This window comes from Spea bombifrons, chromosome 9 (assembly GCF_027358695.1).
Source record: "Spea bombifrons isolate aSpeBom1 chromosome 9, aSpeBom1.2.pri, whole genome shotgun sequence".
Lineage (NCBI taxonomy): Eukaryota > Metazoa > Chordata > Amphibia > Anura > Pelobatidae > Spea > Spea bombifrons.
The window spans coordinates 3,175,441-3,202,126 of record NC_071095.1 but is presented as its reverse complement, the minus strand read 5'-3'; the positions used below and the strand labels follow the sequence as shown (position 1 = coordinate 3,202,126).

General features: G+C 42.1%; 2 protein-coding genes across 2 annotated transcripts; one reads left to right on the top strand and one right to left on the bottom strand.

Annotated features, from left to right (window-relative positions):
- Positions 1-8,287: 8,287 nt before the first annotated feature.
- On the top strand, positions 8,288-13,998 carry CLBA1 (clathrin binding box of aftiphilin containing 1). The gene is made up of 5 exons (XM_053475410.1): positions 8,288-8,635; positions 11,735-11,883; positions 12,034-12,157; positions 12,613-12,720; positions 13,619-13,998. Exons 1-5 carry the CDS (start codon positions 8,288-8,290, stop codon positions 13,766-13,768), a joined length of 879 nt encoding a protein of 292 aa, XP_053331385.1. The 3' UTR covers positions 13,769-13,998.
- A 5,224-nt stretch (positions 13,999-19,222) lies between these two features.
- Positions 19,223-25,854, bottom strand: LOC128505108 (SERTA domain-containing protein 2-like). The gene is made up of 2 exons (XM_053475409.1): positions 25,708-25,854; positions 19,223-20,030 (listed from the first exon to the last, which is right to left on the bottom strand). The coding sequence occupies exon 2, from the start codon at positions 20,024-20,026 to the stop codon at positions 19,223-19,225; it is 804 nt and encodes a 267-aa protein (XP_053331384.1). The 5' UTR covers positions 20,027-20,030; positions 25,708-25,854.
- Between the last annotated feature and the right edge of the window lie 832 nt (positions 25,855-26,686).

The following is a 26,686-nucleotide window of genomic DNA, read 5'->3' as shown; positions in this document are numbered from 1 at the left end:
TTACCACAATAATGTAATAAATTAATCGAGGGGATCGACTAAGGTGGGTAGGGTAGGAAGTGGTTTGTTTTTGAGTTCCTCAAGAGCATTTGGAAGCTCAGCTTTGATGAGTTTCCAGGACGGGAGTTGTCATGTGTTTCTCTTTAACGCAAAGTTGTCCGCAGAACAAGAAACAAGAAATAATTCCCGGGCCAGTTAGGCGCTACGTGAATAGACCGTTGCATGGTGGGCCGGTGCTCTTTGTGCCTCCCACTTACCATAAGGACCACTTGAGCAGTTGATACATGGATACATGGATACATGGATACGTGCAGCCCCATGCTGGAAAAGAGCAGGCTACGTAGATGAAGAGATACTATGGCCAACAACAGACCTACACATTGTGAATTGTCCATTTACAAGGCCCAGCCGACACACTGAGCTGTGGCCCTCTATGAAGATCAAGAAGGGGTTATATGTCCTTCATAAGGCAGGTCTAGGGGCTCTTCTTGCCTGAATCTGCCTTACTACACCACTGCTTGCCTAGTAATATCAATAGATCTTTGCTACTTCCGCTTATAATATCATGGGTTATATCTGTTATTCATGTATACAGTTCATTTACTTATTGCAACATATTGGTGAGATAGAACCACGCTTTGTAAACAGCTGTTCGATTGTAGCAGTGTATTACGCACATATTCTCCACAACACTGTTGCAAAATCATCATGATCTCTTGATGATGCCACTGGTGGCCAAACATAGCATCGACAACGGAATGTCTGGATCAACCGGTACTTCAAGTCTACACAGATCTAGTGTATAGAAGGAACTTGTAACAAATTGCAGATTATTATAGATCTTCCAAACATCCTTATCATTACAATCTTGCATGATATTAACCGTCAGATTTGGAATACGTACAACAGATATAATCCCAACAGCAGCTACAGTCTATTGTGTTCTGCAACGTATAAAAATAAATTCTCCAGCATAAGGGTTTCTGGGAGCTTTTGAAACATCGACAGTTTTGTATCTGTTGCCAACATATGGGTGTTTCCTGTGAATGCTAATTATATCGGAGTTATTCTGTGTGTTTGGACATGTCTGAACGCAAGACCTGATGGCTCTAAGTGTCTTACGAGGGAGCCGGGACTGTAATGCTTTTGTGGGGTCATTAATGGATGATTCTCGACCATCATCATCTATTTCTGTCCTATGCCAGGCTGTTTGCCGAGCTATATCGATAAGTAAAACTTGTGTCTTACGCACATGCTGGACTCGGGTTGGGCCAGAAGAATGACCCAAAAGTTATTATTAAAAAATGTGTGCATGTCTAGTCATAATTTACAGATGCCATTGGCGGCATTAAAGCTTAAAGGTCCTCCTGTCCATGTGACGCGCCAGTAGATACATAACATTGTCTTGATACAAGAATAGGTCTGCCTTAGTATTATCCGTATCATTACATGCATTACAAAGATATTACAATATTTGAATGTTAATTTAGAGCTTGGTATTATCCACTTGTTTCGCGGTTTTGTTTTATTGCAAACAGGTTCTTCCAGCTCGGAACCATAAAGTAAATATTTGTGCGACGTTGTCCATCCAAATCACACACTGCATTATATTACATAATGTTCAACATGGAAAGACAATGAAAAATCCCAATGCATGTGACTTAAGTGTATAAACAATAGCAGACACTGTAACTGAGTGACATCATTGTCAGGTGCTGTGTCTACAACGCCATGACTCCATGCAGCCTCTCCATGTTCTCTGCGACCACTTATGTTTTCCAGTCCCCAGTTTCCATTTTCTTGTTGCCTCAGTATCTCTGCCTCTCCTCCAAGTGTCTTTGCCACCTTCTCCTCGGATGCCCGTACCCCTCTGCCACTTCTCTCCCAGTGCCAGTACCCTTCTGCCTCCCCTCAGTGCCCATACCACTCTACCCAACCTCTCCAAGTGGTCCATACCTATTTCCCCCCTAGTATCCATCCACTGCGTCAATACTCCCCTTTTCCCATAACCGGTCTGACTACCCGGTATCACAGGACCCCTACAGCTGTAACGGATGTATCCCCCCTGATAGCCGCCCTGTACAAGACAACCACTGCTTCTCCAAAGTTAGACTGCAGACAATAACAAAAGCATTCTGTGCACGCCGATTCAGGTATGCGGGTCATTAAACTTGCATAAACCAAAACATATTTCCAGGACTATCTGTCTCCTGATCAATGTGCATGTCAAGAGAGATAACGGCAAACAGTTAAAGAGGAATGCCCACCATGTATTATTATTATTTATTTTTATTACTAGCATTAGATTAAACAATACATTCCATATTATGGTCTAAACCCTAGGGCACAGTTTTTTATTAGATATGATTATTATTTATGGATTTATATAGCGCCATCATATTCAGCAGTGTTGTACTATGGGTAAACTGGACATAAATAATAGTGCATCACATAACAGCTTGGATTTATTCATCTCTACAAGGGGGACGTCCCAACCCTTGTGACGGGAATTGAACTATGAATGGTTGGTGTTGCGCGCCCCCTAGTGTTTGTTTTGTCACACTATATTGTATCGCAACATTAAAGGGTCTACCATCGCAAACATGCTCAAAAAACGTTATTATTATTATGTGTTTTACGTATTGTATAGAGCCATCATATTCCGTAGCGCTGTACAAGGGGTAGACAGGACATAACAAGTAATATAACATAACAATTTGAAAATTTGTTCAAAGGGCTTGCAATCTAGAGGATGAATGTATTTGATGCTTCCTCCATCACCAAAAAAAACTAAAAACCTATAGTCATGATGAAGTCGCTGCAGCTCCAGAGCGCTCGTTGGCATTTACAGTCGTTTTGTCAGGCAGTGCATGCGTGAAATGGGTCTCCCTAAACCCCTACTCTTGGGGGTTTAATGTGTGGGGGGGTAAATAATGCTATGTTATCCTGTGGTAACAGAGCAGCCCCTTACACTGTGTGCGAGAAGACAGAAGAAAAGGATCCAGGCAAGGTAAGAGTGTGATGTGTGATGGTGTGGAGGAGTTATAGAGCGGAGATGTGATGGAGCGAGGATGTTTCAGTGTGTTTGTATGTGTAAGCATGTGTATGTGTAAGAGTGTGTGCTAGTGTGTAACCGTGCATGCTACTGGGGGAGAAAGGAGCCCAGGGGTCCACCCATCTTTACATCCCCCCCAAGGGCAGAAGGTGCCAGCTAAACACATTATATACTACTGGACTTTTGGTTACAAAAGTTTCAAACTATCCATTGCCTGAGGATGCAAATTTTTTTTATTTATTTTTTTATTTATTTATTCTATATGAGATTGTATGCTCTAGTTGAAAAAAATGCAGTTGGTTATAGATATCAGTCAATGACTAGCTGAACATTATTATATAATAAAATATATTATATATTTTACAGTAGCATGATATAATGGAGAAGAAATAATTTAATGTAATTAATGATAGAAATCTTAAATACCTGGATGCATTACCTGCTGTTTTGGCACCCATGGTGTTAAATAATAGTCACCTTTCTCAGCCAGCCTCCAGAAAGGAATTTCCACCTTGGACGGCATTGTCTAAAACTACCTTTTACTGACCAAAGAAATCGCAATTCCACAACAGACTTTAGCCATGAAAAGGGTTGCGGTTGAGTGGGTTATTTTAGGTGGAACCTGTTTTTTGACATGAAGATAACCCTTTGTTTGTAAGTTAGAAGAGCGACGAGGTAACCAAACTATCAAAGAAAGCACTTAAACCTGCGAGGCAAAGGGAATAAGGATATACATGATATGCTCGGGGCCCCTAGGCACATGCCTAATATGCCTAACGGATAACCTGACACTAACTATTTGAGTAAGGCGTTTAGAATAGCTGTTTCCATAAACATCATTGGGGATTTTAGGGCCGTAGAACCCTGTGATACCCTCATACCCAGCAAACATTCTGAGCTCCTAGGAAAGGCGAGCAGAGACAAGAGAAGGACCAAAGCTGAGAGGAGCAAAGAGAGACATTCATGAAGAGAATCCATATGTACGGCAATACAAAGCACCATAGTGACCATATTTCTCAGAACGTCAGGTCCAAATTGGGACACATACGTTGGGAGGAGGCAGGGTCAGCCCAGAAGTGGTGGAGTGGCCCTTGCCAGAGAGCCTCCTTATGGCCCTCATGTGGCAGCTTCAATGGCATCTGCCCTATTCTGACGGAGGGTTACTATGCCTAGGGTGGCAGGTCCAGGAAGAAGGCAGCTGATCCCTGCATACCGATGGGGCAGATCATCCTCTTGGACGATCAGGCCCCCCAGTGTGTTGTTACTCAATGGGCTGGTTACAGGGGAGAGCTCTGATCTTCTCAGTTGGCCCATTATACACTATGGAGACTGTGCTGAGTCACGGAGCCCCTGGATATGACATCATATCGCAGGGCAGTGAGGACGATGCCCGTGGAGAGGGAGGCTGCCCTGGGTCAGGCCTAGTGCAACACCCCAGGTAAAGTCACAGCTCAGACCACTATTTATTTTACAGCTTCCTGGGATGATCAGGGGAGATCAGAGGATCTCCCTAGCTGGCCTATGGTCCTCACTTCCCCCAAAATTAGTGCAGTGGGGTAGCTACCTGGGACAGCTTGACAATCAGCTGAAAATCAGGACTGTCCCATGAAGACTAGGACTGTTGGGAGGTATGCGTCACACACACACACACACACACATTCATGATAAATAAAGGATGCCAGAAACACCAACAAGCCGTATACAGCTAAACGTAACAGAATTCAGCCATCATTGACATTTTTACTTCCTTTAAGTGTGATATCACAATAAATGCAACGTTCCTGTGGTCTGTGCCACTTGTGATAAGTTGTGTCCTTTACCCAGGAAAACATCTTATCTGTAGCTGCGGCAATTGCCTCTCTGTTAGCACATAGCACCGGGATTGCTCCTTATACATATCCCTTGCTTTAAATTATCATTTATGGTTTTGTATAGCAGCAGCATGCTCGGTAGCGTTGTACAACGGGTAAACAGGACATAACAAGTAGCGAATCACATGTCCGTTTGGATTTACAGCAACAAAATCTAAGCAGAGCTCTGCTCACAGAAGCTTACAATCTAGAAATGATTTTGCAGAGTGTCACGGGTTCTATATTTTAAGGCGCTCTACGATATATCAAATTATAGCATTTTGCAGAATTTCCACTTTACGTTGTAAAGCTACTGACCTACATTGTAACAGAGGTAAGCTGATCACACACCCAAGACGCAGACTCCACCTGCCTCCGGTCCTAAGGAACACCTCTCCGACCTGATCGCGGTTCAGCTGACTCAGAGGAAGTGATCACTGGCTTTCTTGCTTCACGTAAGCCTCCCATACTCGTTCTGTACACCGTCTCCTATAGCCACGGCTCAAGGTAAGACTTAACCGTATGTTATTTCACCGTAGATTGGGGATCTAAAGCCTTTTAAGTGCAGGATGAAGTCCGTTTAGGAACATGAGAATCCTGGGGTTGATTAACCCCTTTAAACCTAACGAGGGGTTACCAAGAGATGTAGGTACCTGACTTGACCAGTAAACCTGAGTATTGGTCGGATCTTTAAAAGGGTAACTTCATATTTTAACGTATTCCATTAAACTGGTTAAATCCTAATTAATACATAGTGGAATCTCATTAACTGTAACGATCATTTGGATATGTGGATTGCTATAAGCTATAATGATTTAACCGTTTAAGTGCTGGATTACGGTACGGTGCATGATAAGGTGTTTGAATGGTTATGGGCTCTTGTGCCTACACTTTCAACAGTTAATCTCACCACAGTCTGACCATTCGAGTCCCAGGTGTGTGTAAAGCTTTTCACTATTGCACTTGACAGGCAGATTGTTAACCCTGTAGTTACAGACGCATTTAAGCGGGTGCCGTGCTGTAACTTCTTTGAGCAATGCATTGAACCTTTTGTCGCGAAGGGTTAAAAGTCCTTAAAATCTTTTCTTATGAACGTTGAAATTCTCAGTGTTTTTTCTCATAATAAAAAATGTCTGACAAAGTGAAACAGGGAATAAAACCCTTTAAAGTACGTGTACGTGTGCGTATGCGGTGAGGTTTCCACTTTGTCATGGTGATAATCAGCAGGTAGATCATACAGGGTGTAACGTACACAACGTGTATGGATGATATACAGCTCTTCAGTGTATAGACTCACATCATTCACAGCCAGGGTTTGACTGACTGTGTTTACCCCTTAAGTGACTGTTGCCCTCTGACCATTACTAATATGACACCCATCATCCTCATCCAATTTCCATCTGGAATCTGTTGTTCCGATAAGCATCGTCTGTCTCGTAGTAAATGAAGATCCTCTTGCTATTCCTGGCTGCTCAGAGGGCCCAGGGGGCCACCGGTTGCCTTACCCTGATTTCGTAGACTAGTGTCTCTGGTTTCACAAGAACGCAGCTACAATAGATGTTGTTAACCCTCGGTTTCGTGTTGCAGCCGTCACCCCGGGGACTCTCTCTCCGGTTGCCAAGCAATTTTTTTTGTCTTGTGGTACACATGAGCAGGCCTCTCCTTATTCATCATCATCATTTATTGTTTTATATAGCGCCATCATATTCTATGGGTTAAAGAGGCACTGTATTCTTCAGCCATGCCATCCATCTGAAAAGTAAGTCAACCATTCCAAAATTCTAAATCAATTTTAAATAGTATTTAATAAAGGACACTTTGGAAAAAGTTCTAAGTAGGGTTGATACTTTGTATTTCATGAAGATGGAAAACAAATAAACGCGGTGTTATCTGGTAACAAAGTTTGACCCTCTGAAAATAATACGCCCTGTTCGTAAGACGCTTGCCAAAGCCGTCCTGCTTTTACGTGGGACTTAGGCTTCCCAAAAAAAGAGATTTCTTCCCTTGACATGGAACGTGACTGATTTTGTGAAACACTTCAGCTCAATGACTTCGCTCAAACGTCTCCATCTCAAGATCATACAGCGATTAAATGGCAGAAGTGGTCATATCTGTTCCCTCGGGCTAAGTGATGCAAGATGGGTCTCCTTCTGTGTTCCAATCCATCTGCAGTCACTAATAAAGCATAAATCGCTGCTCGGATGCCCAGAAGCTGCTTTCTGAAAGGAGTACTGGGTTTCTGAACATGCGCACGGAAGCACTAAGGGCTACAAAATCTTGCGGAAAGCCTTCCCAGAAGAGTGGAAGCCGTTATATCTGCAAAGGGGGGACATGTCTATGTATTAAGAATGTGATGTCATCAAAGTCCCTGATTGTGTAATGGCCAGGTGTCCAAATACTTTTGTCCACATAGTGTACATTGTATTATTTGATACATTGTATTAAAAGCATTTATTAGTTATGGCCGCTGCTCCTGGTTCTCCTGTGGCAATAGTCCATCCGCTGATTGGTATGATGCTCTGAAACTTACCGAATAAACACGTTTCGGGTAACAATCAGATAAAATAAATAATTATTTCAGATAAAACTTGAGGTTAGATATGTTTTCTCCTTTAATGCTGTGAAGGAAGGAAATGGTTATGGTGTAACTTCTTGTTTATTTCCCTAAGTCCTCATGCTAATCATATGAAAAGAAGGTTGAGTAAGCTTCGGGCGTTTCCATGGCTACAAAGTTGCTAAATCCCCGTCTTCTGTCAGCCTCATTTTTTACGGTTTGTGTCATTCTGGATTTTTTTTCCTCCCCTGGCGCCAGCTTTCATGAATACCTTCTACATTCAAGTTGTATTTCAGAAGCTTACAAAATGTGCTGTCGTATCAAACAGTTTCTATTCATGGATACATTAATATAACCATCGCCTGAAAGTAAGTTCATGTTAATGACTGGAAAAACAGCAGAGAAACTTTTTTAAGAAGCATTTCCAGTTTTTGTAGAAACGACCTATCGGCGCCAGCCTTTGTGTCACCTGACAATTTAGTGTTCCCAGCAAAAAATAGGAGTGAGGGAAAAAAATGTAGAGGAGTAACTAAGCATTTCTTGGAATGCTTGGACATTTAACAAAACTTTGAATAATGTTTCTAAAAATGTTTCCATTCTTAGAGCTGGATGAGAGGGAGAGACGGGGGTTGGGCATTTTGGGGCATGCTGTATTAATTTGCTAGTTTAGCTATGAAAGTCTAAAATTCTTTAATATTTTTTTTTCTTTGTAGACTAAAATCCGATTGGCCTCTGAGACCGACTTTTGAGGAATGCTCCAAGGTGCTTGTTGAAGCTGGCCAGACGTTTTCACTAAATATCTTATTATATGCTCACCCATGAAAGAGAATGAAGGATGAGCAGGTTGCTAGTATTAGTGACCAAGAGAACTCCAAAGCTCCAGGTTCTGCTTTGTCCGCCATGAACGAGATCTGTTTGCAGAGCGACCCAGTGGAACCCAAAGTTCTGCATCTGGAGCACAACCACGAACGTCCCGAAGTTCCCAGCACATGGGGAGATTTTGAAAGTTTCAGTGAATGCAACCCACAATCTGAAGATTTTTATTACTCTGATGATGTGCAAGCTGGGCCATCACAGCAGGACTCTCCCAGTACAAATGGACATCTCTCGGCTCCTTCCAATGGAGATGGCTTGTCTGAGCAAACAGGACGGGAGTCTTTTCTGCTACCAGAAGGGGTATGTACTTCATTCGCTCAATTTTCACATCCAGTTCTTCGACAGACGACCTGTTGGGACCTCCGGCTCCTCTGGCGTGAGAGCCCTGAAAGACGTACTCCACAGAGACCACAGGGCCATATGGTGTCTATATTCCGCCGTACTATCTTCTTATGCGCTTTATCGCTTAGACTCTCTGCCACTGCCCCACTTTCTCTGTAACTCGAGCCCTACGCAACATTTAATGTAACAATATATCCCCTTCCGTTGCCTCTATACTAATCGTTCTAAGATATCAGACAGATGGTATTATGGTTAAAAAAAAAAATCAAAAACCTAATTTCAGCAGCTGGGGGGGTATTTTAAGCGTCACTGAGCCAAAAGCTAATTTGACGCCCTTTCTAGATCCGCATGCAGCTGTAAACGAACTGCTAAAGGAAACTTGCCAACAGTACAGTCGGGAAAGTGGTTTAATCATTCATCGAAATGTTCTTGAAGTTACAGTTTTTGTTTACACGTATAAATCATACTCGGGCGAGTTTACGAGCCATTTTAGGGGGAAAGTTCTACAGGTGATGCAATGAGCGGGGACATTCCACCGATCTCTATGGTGGTTTCCCCCCCAATTAGAACTCAGGATTAAAAATCGAGGGGCGATGAAACAAAAGACCCTGGTAAATTCCCTCCCACATAAAGGCCATAATTTTTTTACATTGAATTATTTATTTTTCAAGTAGATGACTTTTTTCATATGGGGCGCACCTCATGAGTCAACCCAATTCTTGATTTTACGTGCTTTTTCTGTTTATTTCCCCTAAGTTTCGGTTCATGTTTTTTCTTTTTCCTTTGACGAAGCATGCAGTTATTACACCGACTAAGAGTCCGTTTTTTTTTTAAGTCTCTTTAAGAATTCCTGCACTCTGTAATCAACATTTTTTGCATTCTTTTACGTACGCCCAGTTTGTTCTATGTCTCAGTTCTCCTCCAGGACTTATCTCAATTTTATTTACCTAGCAGATTGAGAGGTGTAAACATTTTTCGATTAAAGTATTCAGTGGTTTCTCTTTAATGTCCTCCATAAATCTTTTAGTTTCTTGCATATATATATATATATATATATATATATATATATATATATATATATATATATATATATATATATATATATATATATATATATATATATATATATATATATATATATACATACATACATACACACACACGTGTACATCACCAAAGCTTTTGTGGGCTTCAGTTGTGAACCAGATCATCAATCTCTCCACTTATTTCCATCTCCATTATCACTAGCCCTCTACATCCACTGAATATCATGAAACACCGTCAACGAATGCAAACCATGCAAAGTATGTGACCTTTAAATAGTAAATAGCTTTAGTAATAGGCGTGCACATCGTCAGACGCTATAAGCCACCATAATTATTCTACGTCTTTCCATTGTTGCTTCCTACATGATGAGCTGTTCTACGTATATTGACTTGCAGCAGCGCTTCTGATTAACATAACATAGGAGTGACCAACGTGATGGTAATTGTGTCAATCTCAAACAATCTGAGGCTAATATTGCATTTTAATTATTCATTCAACCTAAAGTATGACAATTTAATAAATCTATTGCTTACCTTTTAGGGCGAGCTTAAATTATCAGTAGATTTGGGATTGGTATTTTGCCTTCGGCATCGAAAGTGGGCATCTTTGTGTAGGCGAAGTGCCTGTTCTAGGGCAACAGTGGCATATAGCTCCAAGAAACGTTGGTGTCTGTAGTAGAAGGCGATAGCCTGTATTAAAATAATGTAGAAACAGAAGCTTGTTAAATTCATTGTCGCTTGTAGGAGGTGAATTGTCCATCACTGAACCCATTGGACGTTACTGCTCCTATACACTGGGTACACAGGCTTCATAATGCTTGCTATGGCTCGCCGTAGATTCAGTGTGACAAAAAAAGAAACATTTTGATTCAAATAACGTGACAAGTAATAAACGTGTAGCCATTATATGTCTAAATATATCATATCCGTATCATAATCAAAATATTATGCCGTTTATTTACCAACTCATTGGCATCCTTCCCTCTGAAGTGAGAGCATCGCTTCAGAGGGACGGTTGCCAATGAGTTGGCAAACAAACCACGTAATATTTTGACTAACTCCTTTTGATCGCTGATCTTGACCAAATAATTCAGCCCCAAAAGTACTTAACGTCCAATCCATAATATAATCAGCATGTTCAAGTACCCCGATACAGCAAAAACAAAACTATTTTATTAACTTTTTCTCTTTATAGTCATATAAACATATTTGGGAACTTCTCAGGGCTGACTGACGGAAGTCTCTGACTATAAGAGGCAGGAAGGTCACGCGGCTGCATTGTTTTCATGTTTTTAAAATGAGTGTAACGCTTGGTTCCACTTACTATTTAAAAGTCTAAACAGGTAGCACATCAGTTGATGGACAATAACATCCATCATCATCTTCATCAGCCATCATTGGGCTGGACACAGATAAGGGTTATTAGATTTATGATTTAGCATCGTCTGGGCCGCTGCTTTAGAAACCTGGACCTGGTCTACAAATGTACAAGTAAACACTACTAATAAAATGGGAGAGCCCCAAAATTAGTCAAGCCAAATAAGATTAAAAAAAAAAAAATTTTAATCAGGAAGATCAGGGTTTGGAAAACCCTTACATTGAAGGAAACAACTCTGGGAAAGGTCGACAACTCGCTCCTACTCTCCATCCCACCGGCCGAAGAATGGGTAATCATTAGCTGCTGTTGTGATTGCACACGCAATGTTTTGTATGTATGTAAGTTATTAGCTGACTTTTGTTTGAGCAGAACATTGGAAATTTTTACCTTATAAAAACTTTCGTACCTGTGTCTCTGATTAATATCACATCCATGGGCTTGGTGCTCCCTTATCTCTGGATGAAAGTATGTGGACACCTGACCACCACAAGTAATAAGAGCCTGTCGGAAAAGAGCATTTGCGAGGTCAGGCAAACCTTCTTACATTCAACCAACAAAACCCTGACGAGTAATTTCAAATATTTTTAGCTACATCCGGCATTGAGTTACTCACAATTCTTCATGTTATTGCAGGACACAGAAGTCTTCAAGAACATTTTTAGGGATAGCTTTCCAGACGCACCTGTGAGCCACTGCAAAGAGGATGTGAAAAGTTTACACCAACTTCTGGTGCCATCTCCTGAAGAAAGATGCGATGGTGAATCAATAAAGACCCGGTTATGGTAACTACACATTTTCTTTAATACCATAAATCGATGAAGTCATGTGTAAGGACTGCAGGTCTACCGTTTCTTGTACCCCAATTGCCCTAAAGCTCATTGGGAGTGGTGAGTGCAAATGTTTAAGTCATCCATTATGTATGGTTTGTGCAGGCCCAGTTGCATCGGCTTAGACCAAGTTGACAATATCTCCGCTGCTAAACCGGCTTACGACTGGAAGAATTCTCACGGTTGCAAGAATCTTTTGGATCTTCTTCAAGTCGATTGCTCTGAGAAAGTAATTTTTATCAGTTTGTTGACATATTGTAATCGTTTGCTACTGTTTTGTAAAAAGTTAATATGAGCAGGTACGGGAAAAATAACCTTTTAAACACAAACTAATGTCATGGGCTTGTTTTCATGGCTTACTGGAGCTTTAAGTGGGAAAGTAGGAAGAGCTTCCAGATGTAAGTTTGTTGGGAGATCTTACTTTTTTATGTTTATGTTTTATCTGCCATTAAATTGGCCGATATAAGAGAGAATCTGTATTGTTAGACAGATCCACATGGCATGATTTTTGCTTTACACAATCCTAAAAGACTGTTTCCCAAGAATACATCTGCTTGTAACAATATGCGTTGGGTAACTCTACCAGAGCAGTTCTTGCGTGTACATTTATATATAATAATGACATGTATTGTCACAGTGTTAACATTATTCACACACTAGTTATTCATTCATTTTTTTCTCCAGCCCTTAGAAGATGAAGATCGACCTTTGGATGATATTACCTGTAGTGAAATGTTTAGTGGGGATGGAACTCTTAGCCCCCCTGGAAGTAAAGCACTTATACAGACCAAGGTAAGGTTTCATTGGTATTGCTATAAAAATCAAGAGATTCTCTTACCTTGTTCCCATGAGATCATCCTCACATACACTAGAAGTGTGGAATGGAAAGCCTTCTGCTGCTGTGGAAATACATTTCCTATCATCATCTAGACACAGAACTTTTCTTCCATTGTAGGATCTTGGATGAGCATAATGGGGACTGTACTTCAGTGGCGTACTTGGGGGGGGGTCCGCCCCGTGTGTCATTCATCACGAGAGTGCCACACTGGCATACAGGGGTGGGCTAGCATAAGGGACAATTGCAAAGGGCCCCTTTGGGAGAAACTTTGGACTAGCCAAGGGTGCCAGGAATGCACCGCGGTCACGTGACCCCACAGTTAAATGAGGGAGTATGCAGTATGTGAGTGTATAAGTGTTTGTGTGTGAGCAGGGATGTGTATGTGTGTGTGAGTATGGATGTGTATAGGTAAATGTGTGAGCACAGATGTGTATGGGTAAGTGTTTGTGTGTAAGCATGAATATGTGTTTGTGTATGTAGGCATGGATGTGAATCAAGGTGTATATATGTATGGTTATGTATGTGTGTATGCATGATTATATATGTATGTATAAGCGCGTGTGTGCGCATGTGTGAGTGTCTAAGTCTGTGCCAGTGTGCTTGTGAGTTAGAGGGGGGCAAGGGCAGATGGGTAGGGTGCCCCAGGTGCAAAATATAAGTATGCCCAATTGCCCCATATATAGTTCTATAACATAAGAGGCAAAATCAATCCACATGAAACCCATGCACTTTCTAAACTAGACTCTATGAACAAAAATTATGTTTTTTTTTTTTTTTTAACAAAATAGTGGGTGGGAATTCCCACAGATTTTAAAATGTGACCAATTTTTTATTTTTGCTTTTTTGTTACAGCTGCACGTGGCCCCAGGTTCCAAGCACGGCCACATATTTTCATATGAACTCTTTTTGAAGAAGTCACCTGCCGACGTCACTTTGCCTTTTCTCACATTTAACGGGAAGAAAAGTTTTTTCAACACAAATCTTCTACGGCTTAATTTTTAGATATTTATGGCATAACCAGCGTTATTTAAAGAAAAGACTAGTTGTGTTTATAAATTTTATCTATGTATTTAACTTATTGCACTATACACCTCTGGTGCTTCCCATCAAAAATATGAATGCTGTATTGTTGTGGGGCTGCAAAAACACATTGGACGTGATCTTCAGGACTACCGTTAAAAACGTGGTTCTACTTAAACACAGACTTCTGAAGTAAAAAATTGCTAGTTCAACTGGATCACTAGGACCTCTTTTATCCTGATCTATTACACCGTTTTGCACATCGAGGCTAAATCTGTAAATTTTTTTTGGCGGGCCAAAGAACTTATTTTGTTATTGGGACAGATCCGCCAAGAAATGAAAGTAACACAACGTGATTTTTTTTTGTACTACACCGGTGGGAATAACATTCAGACGCCGGACTAAATATTCAAACTGATGAATAGTTGGCAAACTAGAAGTTGGTCAAGAATGACATTTCTGAAAACCCGCACTTATTGAGAGTTTATAGAGATTCCTAAACCAGTGTATTTCATAAAATGTCTTCATTCTGCACACATCGGAATTAAAAATGATTATTTAAATAAATGTTCCTAATTACACTGTGGATGTTCTGATACTTAATATTTCAGGAAGTGCTTAAAGTATGCGAGGCGCCCGTTTGGCCTATGGTTCTAAATGATAATTCACTCAAAACGATCGAGAAGATTGGAGATAAAAAAAAAATCCCGTACATTCTCTATCACACTGTCACTATCTCGTTCACACGTGGAGTACGTGGTGGGGCTCCAGCCGCGCTTGCCGGCACATGTAAAGAAAAAGAAATCCGGAGCACAGAGGTGAGCCTCAAGTTTGTCCTCCGTATTTCTCTCTCTATCTCTCTACATTCATACGTTGCGTGCTGTTTAATCCAAGCTGCAATTTTTTTGTTTTAGAGATACAGCCTGTTTTATGGATTTATCTCGACACATGCATCAAATCTTTTGCTGGGTACTTATTTGGTGCCCAATTAAGGACCAGCAGTAAGGTATCTGATGCCCTTTACCGAGAACGTTTGACGAGATGAGATAGCAAGACCTTTTCTACTCCGTGTTTCCACGGCTGAGTTTACTGAATAGCAGAAGCAATACGTCACGTGTGCAAAATACCAAGAACTGATAAACTAACCAGGAAATGTTTAAAGTCCGCTGAAACCGAGACGCGTGAAGCTGCTGTGGGGTTCTTCGCCGGAGATGCTAAGTAATAATGTCATAGGACTCCCGGATGAAGCGTGTTCATGTCGAGGATACCTACATAACGTCCAAAATGCAAATAAAATATAAGCAGGGAAACATATGTATAACATACATGAGACAAAGCATTATTAACGGGGGGTGTATTAATGGGGGGGGTGATCTAGATAATGCTGGGAAATGTAACGGAATCTTACAATTAAATATATTAAATATTAAACAGTATAGTAACTTAAATCTTCCTTGCTTGGGAAACACGTATATCGGCATAAAAGAACCCAAACGTCCCTCTGTCTCTCTTTCATCGGAGTTTAGAATGTTTGCTGGGTATGAGGGTATTACAGGGTTCTACAGCCCTAAAAGCCCCGATAATGTGTATAGAAACAGCAGGAAGTGAGTTCATAAATTAAATACTAACAACGCAACTTCACGATCATATGTCCAACGAAATGCAACGCATTGGGAAACTTGAATCGTATAACTTTATTTGAATTAACAGTCATCAACAATCTGTTGCAAATCTTTCCTTAGCAGCACATTTCCATAGGAAACCCCTGATTTACAAATTATTGGCATAACCCAAACAACATGTTTTTTTTATATATACAAATCAGCGCAAATTTAGCCCAAGTTTGGAGCATTTACCCTTTAAAGTGATGTGAACAGAATGATTTGAAATACACGGTGATGAAAACGAACAATATTCTATTCCGTTAACAATTTACACACAAGTACGTGGATACGCACAAAAAGAAGAATAAAGATTGTGATTAACCTAACGAACAAAAAAAGTCAGTTTGCGGACAGATTCTCGCTAATACTTAAAAGTGCGTGAAGGTACCGCTACCCAAACTGTTAACCAGAAGCTTTTGACATATATGTACAGCACATGCTAAGATAACACGGCAGGTAATGGCTGATAAGTATAAAATAGTGACATTTTGGGTTGGACTTTTCGTACAAAACTTTGTTGAGACCTGCAAGTCATTTGATGGCCGATGGATCAGAAAACCCCTCTACTGCAGTATCAAAAGCTATGGAATTATCGCATAATGCGTTGAAATGACAATAGAGAATTTCGATCTTTACTATAGGTGGTCTCTGTGTTCTATACATGCGCTAAGCATTTCATACGGGGGGGGACGCACCTTCTGCGTCTGACATCTCTGCATTGTGTTCTCTCTCTGACTCCAGAAAGTGATCGGACCGTTATTATTAATGGACCCGGTCTGAATAAAGATGCCAGACTTCCCAAAAATTATTTAAAAAATTCTGAATGAGAAAGATCGGCCCATGGGGCAAACTACGCTTGGATATCAATGGTAAATGTCATTGTTTCCTGGGATACACGTACGGATATATCAGAGAGTATGTGATGTTTCTGTATGCCTGAAAGTTCATATAAGGACTTCACAGACATCGAGTGAAAAAAGCCACTTATTAGCCCATCCAATGTGCCCTTTCCCCTACTCTGTAAATATTAATGGTAGTTATCTCAAATAAAGGAATAAAGGCCTTGCCAATGTATTGTAGCGCTCCATGCTCCTGTGGGGTTAATAATATGCTTTGAGGGTCTTAAATAAACGATGAGCAGGGACCCACCGCTCTGCCCAACCTTTAGACAAATGTAAAACAGCATAGTATAAAAAGAAGAAGTCATAAGACGTTCCCATGGCATAGCTTCTCTAACCATAGAAAAATCATCGGAATTCTTAAATTCCGATTGAGAAAATCGTCCAAATGTACGTTTTTTTTTTTGCTTTCTTCTATGCCACAGCGGAAGCGAGACCGACGATGAAGTAGTGAGCATGGTAATTACACAGCGCCACAGATGGCGCGCCACCGTTAAGGCAACAAGTGCCATCATTCGTTACAGGAGCCGATAATACAGAATTCACAGAACGGGACATTTCTTTGCTAATACAGGGCGCCCGGCACGTTCTGGTTTGCCGTGCAAGAGAATGCCGCGGCCGGGGTCTGTTCAGATACCCAGGAGCACGAGCGGAAAGCAATCCCATTGATTCCATTAAGAGCACTTTCCTGCCACTGATTAGCAGGAACTATTGGAACACGGAAGAGGGTAGCTGCAGCAGCAGCAGGGCTGCAGCTTCTAGTTCAGGTAAGTGCTGCCCCCCCCCATTTTGGAAAGCATATTAAATTACTCACAGATAAGGAGTGTCAGGGACAGTTTATCTGATCTCACAGCCATTGGTTGAGGGCTGGATTGTGCGGAGGATCAACTGCTGACATATTGTGCAAAAAGTTAACCATTTAGATCAGGCTCATCGCTCAACCTTAATGCAATTTGTTAAGGGACCCTTCTGGTTCCTGTGTGATCAGAGCTGCAGCAGCAGACCGAGACCCCCCACTTCAACAAAGTTGGTGATTAAAAAAAGGTATTTCGTTATTTTCGGGTATTGACCCCAACATTCAAGAAATGAATGAAAAGGAAAACGATAGAAGCAAAATTTGATGACCGACAAGCACAACACAGGTGAGAAAAATACCTAAATGAACCTTTCCCTCTTAATAGGGTGGGTTTTTACTCTATAGCAACGTTTTCTGATAAGAAATATGGATTTAGGACGTTAGAAAAGGTGCAGTATTTACATTATTCTTACAGCGCACTGGAGTTTCAAACCTATGCATAGATCATTAAACGTCCGTATGAACCGCTTGCGTGCAAAAGTGTGATCAGACGTATACATCGTTCCTCTAGCATTCAAGAAAGCGAATGAAATCATCACGTTTAAAACAGAGACATTGAAGAAAACACACTTTTTTTGAAGTTAATTGTGAGTTTGCCCAAAAAAACAAAAAAAAAAAAAAAAAAAAACTAACAAACAAACCAAAAACTGATTTCTGAGGTAGAAAAAAAAGGCATGAAATGTTACCTTTCATGGAGAGAAAACGTAATTACGTGAAATCGGAGTCTTCAAAATACTACAAAAGGCTAAATAACGAGAAATATAACGAAGGGATGTATTCACTAACCGGGGAGCTTGTTGGAGCATTTTGTAATTTTTTTCTTTTAAAAGGTAAAAAGTATTTTTACAATTTCCAATGACATTTGACAATTTGGAAAGATTTGTGTCTGATTTGTGTATGAAACTAGATGCAAGAAACCGTAACATCAAATGTGGTACCGCAAGGTGGGAGTTTATGCTACCGTTCAAAAGTTTGGGGTCACTTAGACATTTCCTTGTTTTTGAAAGAATAGCAAGTTTTGTCCATTAAAATAACATGAAATGGATCAGAAATCCAGCGCAGACAGGGTTAACGAAGACTATTGTAGCTGGAAAAGGCTGATTTTTAATGGAATCTCTTCATAGGCGTACAGAGGCCCTTTATCACTCCCATGTTCCAATGGCCCTTTATCACTCCCATCACTCCTGTGTTCCAATGGCACGTTGTGTTCGCTGATCCAAGTTTAAGTTTAAAAGGGTAATTGATTAGAAAACCCTTTTGTAATTATATTACAGCCAGAAATGTCCTTGTTTTCCATGAAAACAGCTGAGTGACCCCAAACTTTTGAACTAGTGTAGACCGTAAATTCATTACAATCTCTTCCTGCTGCTAAGAGGTCATTTGTTCAAAGATATTTCCGCCATCCCAGCACCGAACGCTTAGATACGATGGCGTTAAATGGTAAACTCTCCAGCAAACTCCATGGCAGGTTGGTGAATACAGCCCAAAAATAACGCTGAGACATTATATACATATACATACATATACATATATATATATATATATATATATATATATATATAAAAACCTAACTGCAATCACTAACCTGCAATATCCATTTCTGAAACATTTGCCTACCAACAATAATCAAACGAAAAAAGAAACATGAGACACATACGGCACGAGAAACATGTTTAGCACTTGGTCTTAAAGAGGTAGCGTCCGCTATATACAAGATGTGACCAGGAAACGTACAAAGACTGTAATCGATACAAAAATATTTATTGATTTTTTTTTTTTTCTTTTTTTTTGTTCCAATTCCCATTTTGGAAGGATATGTACGTCGCTGCACAAATCTTTAGGTAGGAAGTTGCCAAATCTACAGCATTAAGGTATCCAAATGCGAAGCCGAAAGTTGCGTCTCTTGTAAAATATGCCCTCTAACCTTGGCTGTTAGTGAGTTTGTCGATTTGTTTGCTTGCCAAACAGTGTAAGAATAAAAAATAAATAATAATAAAAAAAAACACTGTAATGACTATTAAAAAAAAAATATAAAGTCTGTTCGGCAGGCCTGTAAATTATTGGCTGATTGAGAATTGCAGGAAGCCAACAGCTTGACGGTCTCTTCAGACGCGGGCTGAGTTCTCGCAAAAAACGACGAGAAGCTGAAGTCAGAATCGTACATAGAGGTGTCTATGTCATCGAAAATGTCGTCGACCGACAAGTCTTTTAAGTAGCTTGTGGAGCTTGTGATCTCGAAGGAACCAAACGCACATTCCGCTCCTTTCAGATCCTGCTTGTCGCCTGCTTTGTTTGGGTTTTCGAGAGGGTTGGGGTGATCGTCGGTAACAGCGCCTGGGCTCTGAGACGGGCTCGTGTCCTCCATGAAGTCTAGATCCTTGAGAATAGACGAAATGGCTGAGGACACATCGTCGTCCGTGATTTCCATCAAACTTTCGGCGGGGCTCTCTAAACCCCAGGCGTCTCTGAAAAAATCTGTGTTGGTTCCACAAGGCAAGTTTACGGTGTTCTCTAAGGGTTCGTTTCCTGCGTATATAACATCGTTGGAGGCAACGTCATTGCATATGGTCCCTGGCAGCTGGTTAGCTTCTTGCCTGGTTTCTTCCTGAATTTGTCGCACTGTATTGGCTATGAGAACAGATCGGTGAAGGTTGGGTTCCACTAACATCTTGTAGCTTTGTAGCTTATTGAGGCACATGTTTAGCACCAGTTGCCTTTGATGACTGTATGGCATGTTGTTTCGGTTGCAGTCACAGGCACTAGAGAAATCGGTCATGGTTTCACAATCATTAAACTTGCGTTTAAGTCCTCTACCGAGCATGGGTCTGGAATGAGAACGGAAGTCAACCGGTTAAGCGTGGATTAAACACACATTGCCACAATGTACCAAACACACATATGACATACTGGTACAAAAGACCGGTACCTGCTCTGGGAAGCCTCCGCCAACTTCTTCTGTATTTTGTTATTTTAAATGTTTGTGATACATTAAACGATTAACAAAGATTAGGGAGCAAATCGACAAATGTATGTAGAAGTTAAGAGCCAGAACGACAAACCTGGTAGCCAGTTTGACAATAATAGGAGCCAGGGACAAATACACCCATAGAGATCAAATGGATCAAAAGCAGCTTGGAGTTAGGATGTGTTTTTGGACACCTTTCTGTAAATACCCCAGCAGCAGTTCAAAAAGGGCAGCTGAATTAGTATATACGTATGGTTAAAGGAACCACATTAAACAGGTTGCCTATAACATCCGTAATATGACATCATTTTAAACGTTTTGAAATCGTATGATGCGTGTTTCAGACGTTCTGAAAGATTTGCTGCTTAACATCCACCATTAATAGCTGGAGCTCCTTACAAATTGAAACCAGGTGGGCTCGTGGTTACAATCCTTGTAAAAAAAAAAGCTGCTACTTAGTTCAAGAAGTTATGGGGGAGGGGATCACCCTTACAGTACTTTGTGTGTTTTAGTAATAACTTCCATACTCTATTTGCTGCCGGGATGAAATGAGACCTTAAGGAGTGGATTACAGGCCCGTGTGTTGCAGAGTATCACATATAACATATTATATAGCATGACCGGTAAGTAGAGCGGACCCTGTTGTTAAAAACAGGGTTTACAGTATGATGACCACCAGTCAGCTCCGGCGCTGCCGTGGGGAATGCTGCAGGCCCCGTGTGCATGGGCCGAAGGTGCTCCCTCTGGTTTACATTGGAGGTCTTTTTTGCCACTGATTGGCTGCTTGAAGCGGTCAATCAGTGGCAAGAATCATCACACCAGGGTCCCTTTAACGCTTCTGAAATCTTTCAACCACTTACAATGCATTTGGAATTATAATATATATATATATATATATTATAATTTAATTATAACAGCTCAGTGACCCCAAACCTTTGGACTGTAGTGTATCTCAGTGCTGTCCATCAACTAAACCTTCAAATCTATGTTAAAAGAAACCAGGGAACTAAAACTAACAAAAGATAAACGTGAACAACACAATGATTGTAACGTAAAGCTTGTGAACATCAATACACGGCACTTGTGAGTTTCTCCCCCCGCTGATAAAAGGGTCTCAAAGTCTACCAGCAATAATATTTAACCCCTTAAGGACAATGGGCAGTCCCAAAACCCATTGAAAACAATGCATTTTGAGCCCGTACATGTACGGGCTTTGTCATTAAGGGGTTAATATTTTATTACATCTTTTCTTGTGACAGCACTGAAGAAATGACTCTCTGCTACAATGTAACGTAGTGAGTGTACAGCCTGTATTGTAAATTTGTTGTCCCCTCAAAATAACTCAACACACAGCCATTAATGTCCAAACCTTGGCAACAAAAGTGAGTAAACCGCTAAGTGGAAATGTCCAAATTGGGCCCAATTAGCCATTTCTTCTCCCCGGTGTCATGTGACTTGTTAGTGTTACAAGGTCTCAGGTGTGAATGGTGAGCAGATGTTTGGTGTTATCGCTCTCATACTGGTCACTGGAAGTTCAACATGGCACCTCATGGCAAAGAACTCTCTGAGGATCTGAAAAAAAGAATTGTTGCTCTACATAAAGATGGCCGAGGCTATAAGAAGATTGCCAAGACCCTGAAACTGAGCTGCAGCACGGTGGGCAAGACCATACAGCGGTTTCACATGACAGGTTCCACTCAGACCAGGCCTCGCCGTGGTCGACCAAAGAAGTTGAGTGCACGTGCTCAGTGTCATATCCGGAGGTTGTCTTTGGGAAATAGACGGATGAGTGCTGCCGGCATTGCTGCAGAGGTTGAAGGGGGGGGGGGTCAGCCTGTCAGAGCTCAGACCATACGCCACACACTGCATCAAATTGGTCTGCATGGCTGTCGTCCCAGAATGAAGCCCCTTCTAAAGATGATGCACAAGAAAGCCCGCAAAAACAGTTTGCTGAAGACAAGCAGACTAAGGGCATGGATTACTAGACCCATGTAACATAGTAACATAGTTCATAAGGTTGAAAAAAGACCAAAGTCCATCAAGTTCAACCTATATACATATTGTGTCCCTACTGTGTTGATCCAGAGGAAGGCAAAAAACCCTTATGAAGCAGATGCCAATTGCCCCATACCAGGGGGAAAATTCCTTCCAGACTCCAAATATGGCAATCAGAATAAATCCCTGGATCAACGTTCTGTCCCTATTAATCTAATATCCATAACTTGTAATATTATTGCTTTCAAGAAACACGTCCAGGCTCCTTTTAAACTCTTTTATTGAGTTTACCATTACCACTTCCTCTGGCAGAGAGTTCCATAGTCTCACCGCTCTTACTGTAAAGAACCCCCGTCTGTGCTGGTGTAGAAACCTTCTTTCCTCCAGCCGTAGAGGATGTCCCCTTGTTATAGATACAGTCCTGGGTATAAATAGGTCCTGGGAGTGATCTCTGTACTGCCCCCTTATATATTTATACATAGTTATTAAGTCCCCCCTAAGCCGTCTTTTTTCCAAACTAAATAACCCTAATTCTGATAATCTTTCTGGGTACTGCAGTCCTTCCATTCCCCTTATTACTCTGGTTGCCCGTCTTTGAACCCTCTCCAGCTCCACTATATCTTTCTTGTACACTGGTGCCCAGTACTGTACACAGTATTCCATGTGTGGTCTGACTAGTGACTTGTACAATGGTAGAATTATTTCCTTGTCGTGGGCATCCATCCCCCTTTTGATGCACCCCATGATTTTATTTGCCTTAGCAGCAGCTGCCCGACACTGGTCGCTACAGGTAAATTTACTGTTAACCAAGACTCCTAAGTCCTTTTCCATGTCAGTCGTCCCCAGTGTTTTCCCATTTAATACATATTCCCAGCCTGGATTTTTCTTCCCCATGTGCATAACCTTACATTTATCTGTGTTGAACCTCATCTGCCACATCCCAGCCCAAGCCTCCAACCTATGCAGATCCATTTGTAATCGTCCTCTATTGTGTTAACCACGTTACAGAGCTTAGTATCGTCTGCAAAGATTGATACTTTACTATACAATCCCTCTACAACGTCATTAATAAATATATTAAAAAGAATAGGACCCAAAACTGACTCCTGTGGTACCCCACTAGTAACAGTCACCCACTCAGAGTATGTACCATTAATAACCACCCTCCTATCACTGAGCCAGTTACTTAAGCACATACACACATTCTCCCCCAGCCCAAGCATTCTCATTTTATGTACCAGCCTTTTATGTGGCACCGTATCGAATGCTTTGGAAAAATCAAGATATACGACATCCAGCGATTCTCCCCGATCCAGTCTTGAGCTCACCTCCTCATAAAAGCTGATCAGGTTAGTTTGACAGGACCGATCCCTTGTAAACCCATGCTGATATGGAGTCATACATTTATTTTCATTGAGATTCTCCAAAATAGCATCTCTTAGGAAACCCTCAAACAGTTTACATACAACAGAGGTTAAACTAACAGGCCTATAATTCCCCGGGTCACTTTTTGTCCCCTTTTTGAATATTGGCACAACATTTGCTATGCGCCAGTCCTGGGGAACAGACCCGGTCACTATAGAGTCCTTGAATATTAGAAATAGGGGTCTGTCTATTACATTACTTAACTCCCTTAGAACGCGGGGGTGAATGCCATCTGGACCTGGTGATTTGTCTATTTTGATTTTTTTTAGGCGGCACTGCACTTCTTCCTGGGTTAGACAGGTGACATGCACTGGTGCATTTATCTCATCCTGCTGTATATTACCTGGCATTTCATTTTCCTCTGTACTGTGGTTTTGATGAGACCAAGATAAACTTATTTGGTTCAGATGGTGTCAAGCGTGTGTGGTGGCAACCAGGTGAGGAGTACAAAGACAAGTGTGTCTTGCCTACAGTCAAGCATGGTGGTGGGAGTGTCACGGACTGGGCCTGCATGAGTGCTGCCGGCACTGGGGAGCTACAGTCCATTGAGGGAACCATGAATGCCAACATGTTCTGTGACATACTAAAGCAGAGCATGATGCCCTTCATTCGGAGACTGGGCCACAGGGCAGTATTGCAACATGAGAACGACCCCAAACACACCTCCAAGATGACCACTGCCTTGCTAAAGAAGATGAGGGTAAAGGTGATGGACTGGCCAAACATGTTGCCCCAACATTGAGCATCTGTGGGGCATCCTCAAACGGAAGGTGGGGGAGCGCAAGGTCTGTAACATCCACCAGCTCCGTGATGTTGTCATGGAGGAGTGGAAGAGGACTCCAGTGGCAACCTGTGAAGCTCTGGTGAACTCCATGCCCAAGAGGTTTAAGGAAGTCCTGAAAAATAATGACACTTTGGGCCCAGTTTGGACACTTCCACTTAGGGGTGTACTCACTTTTGTTGCCAAGGTTTAGACATTAATGGCTGTGTGTTGAGTGTAAACTGTTATACAGGCTGTACACTCACTACTTTTGTGAGATACAATGTATATATATAGTATCTACTCATCATCTGTTTTCTTCCAGGACACACATCACTCGTATTGACTCACACAGGAAGGAAGCATCCCACGTACATGTGTGTCCTGAAACAAGTGGTCACACTAATACATATACACATGTAAAGCTGTACATCAGCTCGCCATACAGACCCGGACTGGCCATCTGGCACACCGGGCAAATATCTAGTGAGTCAATGGCAGGAGCATAACTAGAAACCACAGGGCCCCGGTGCAAACATCGCCCCCCTCCGACCCCACTAAGCAACATGTACCACGGTGCCAGCTTTCACACCAGTTTGTCAGTGCCAACTCAGCCCCCCAAAGAGCCTGCCTGTGCCACCTTGGCTCCCAAACAGCTTGCTTGTGCCACCGACATAAAGCGCCCACCCTCTCCTATCCAGCTGTCGGCCGCACCTATCTCATAGGCGGCCACCAGCCTTAAGGAGCCAGGGCCACCTCATTCATCATGACGCCATAAAAACACCAGTCAAATGTTCTTCTTCTCCGTGAACAGAGTTCGCGTGTTGTGAAAGCACAACCTAACCCGGAGGTACCGGAAGTCCCCACTTCATCTTTATTACACTTTAGTTATAAAAACGTAAACAAATTACATAGTTGCTCGTAAACAAAAACCTAAACGTAACTTTAGCGTAAACATTTTCAACTTCGCGGACTACGTGCCGGACGTAGATCGCCTTCCATGAGGCGGTTAATACACCCGAAAACACTACACCTCACAGATGCCCCATACCGGGCAGGACCAGAATCCACTGCCCCAGGTTACCCTAACCGATGCCCAAAGTTTACTAATCCGGAAGGAACACGGATATCATTTCATAAACATGTTAATGAGGACCGAATCGGTTTATTAGACCGAGAAACTTCACCCACAATAGATCGTTTAGATCTCTCTTGCTATACGTATTGGGATCCGTTATGTAACGTATATTATAAACACAGACGTGTATATGTGACTATAAGGCAGGGTACGGGACAGCACGTTACCCGCTCGGCGTTACACACCTAATGGCAGAGGGGCCACCAGGCACTTACATACCTCACACAGGGCGGCACTGTGTATTGTGCGGTGTCGTTGCTTCGCCAGGCCGCCCGGCTCACGGCAGCCTGCACCGGGCGCCCCGCCGCCCCAAAGCCTGCGCATCCGAGGGAGAAGCTGCCAGCACCAGCATCGAAAGTGCGTGAAGGATACCCAGCTGATTGACGGCCCTTGTCAGGTGCGCCGCCTCTGATTGGTCAGTAGCCAGCAGAGCAGCCCAGCAACCATTTCCTATTGGCCGTAGGAGGTGGGGACATGGTGACAGACACGTTGCGCCTGGTGACGGACCAATAGTGAAGCGGAATGGCTGAGTGACGTGCGGCGCTGGCTGGGCTGTCGGTGCAAGGTCCTTGCACAACGGTTAGTGGCATTTCTCGTTTACCGTACAATGTGTGCCCCGTTTAACATACCGGCGGAGACAGCTGGAGCGTGGGTACAAAGTACACATAGTGCCGGGTGAAGCGGGCACGCGCTGGCAGCGCACTCACCTCACACGGGAAGCTTTAATACATTCGCAATAAGAAGCAAAGTTGGCTGTTACCGGTGGGGTGGGGGGGGCAGGAGTTGTAGAGTTGTAAAGTCGCAAAAGTACTAAAAAGCGTTAATAATTAGAAAGGGCCTGCGCGAGGATGATGGTCGCCCTCCTAGTCCGACATCTGGCTTTCTGGTCCAGATAGTGGAGAGGTTAACTCCGATACGCTGAGCGTCATCACCGGTGTGATTATATATTAATTGATATAGATATATACTGTGTATATGTAAATAAATAAACGGCTGCCCCTTGTTATATACACACACGGATAGTATGATACAATTGTGATACAATATATAGAATTACATACACACAAGGTGGGGGGGGGGAGATAACAAGGAGCAGCCAACATGACATCCTGTTGGGGTCTCCCTGATTTCCCTCCCCTTTGGGGAAGTTTATCGGTTCTGGCAGAGTTTATTTTATTTACACTGCCTTTACCTATAA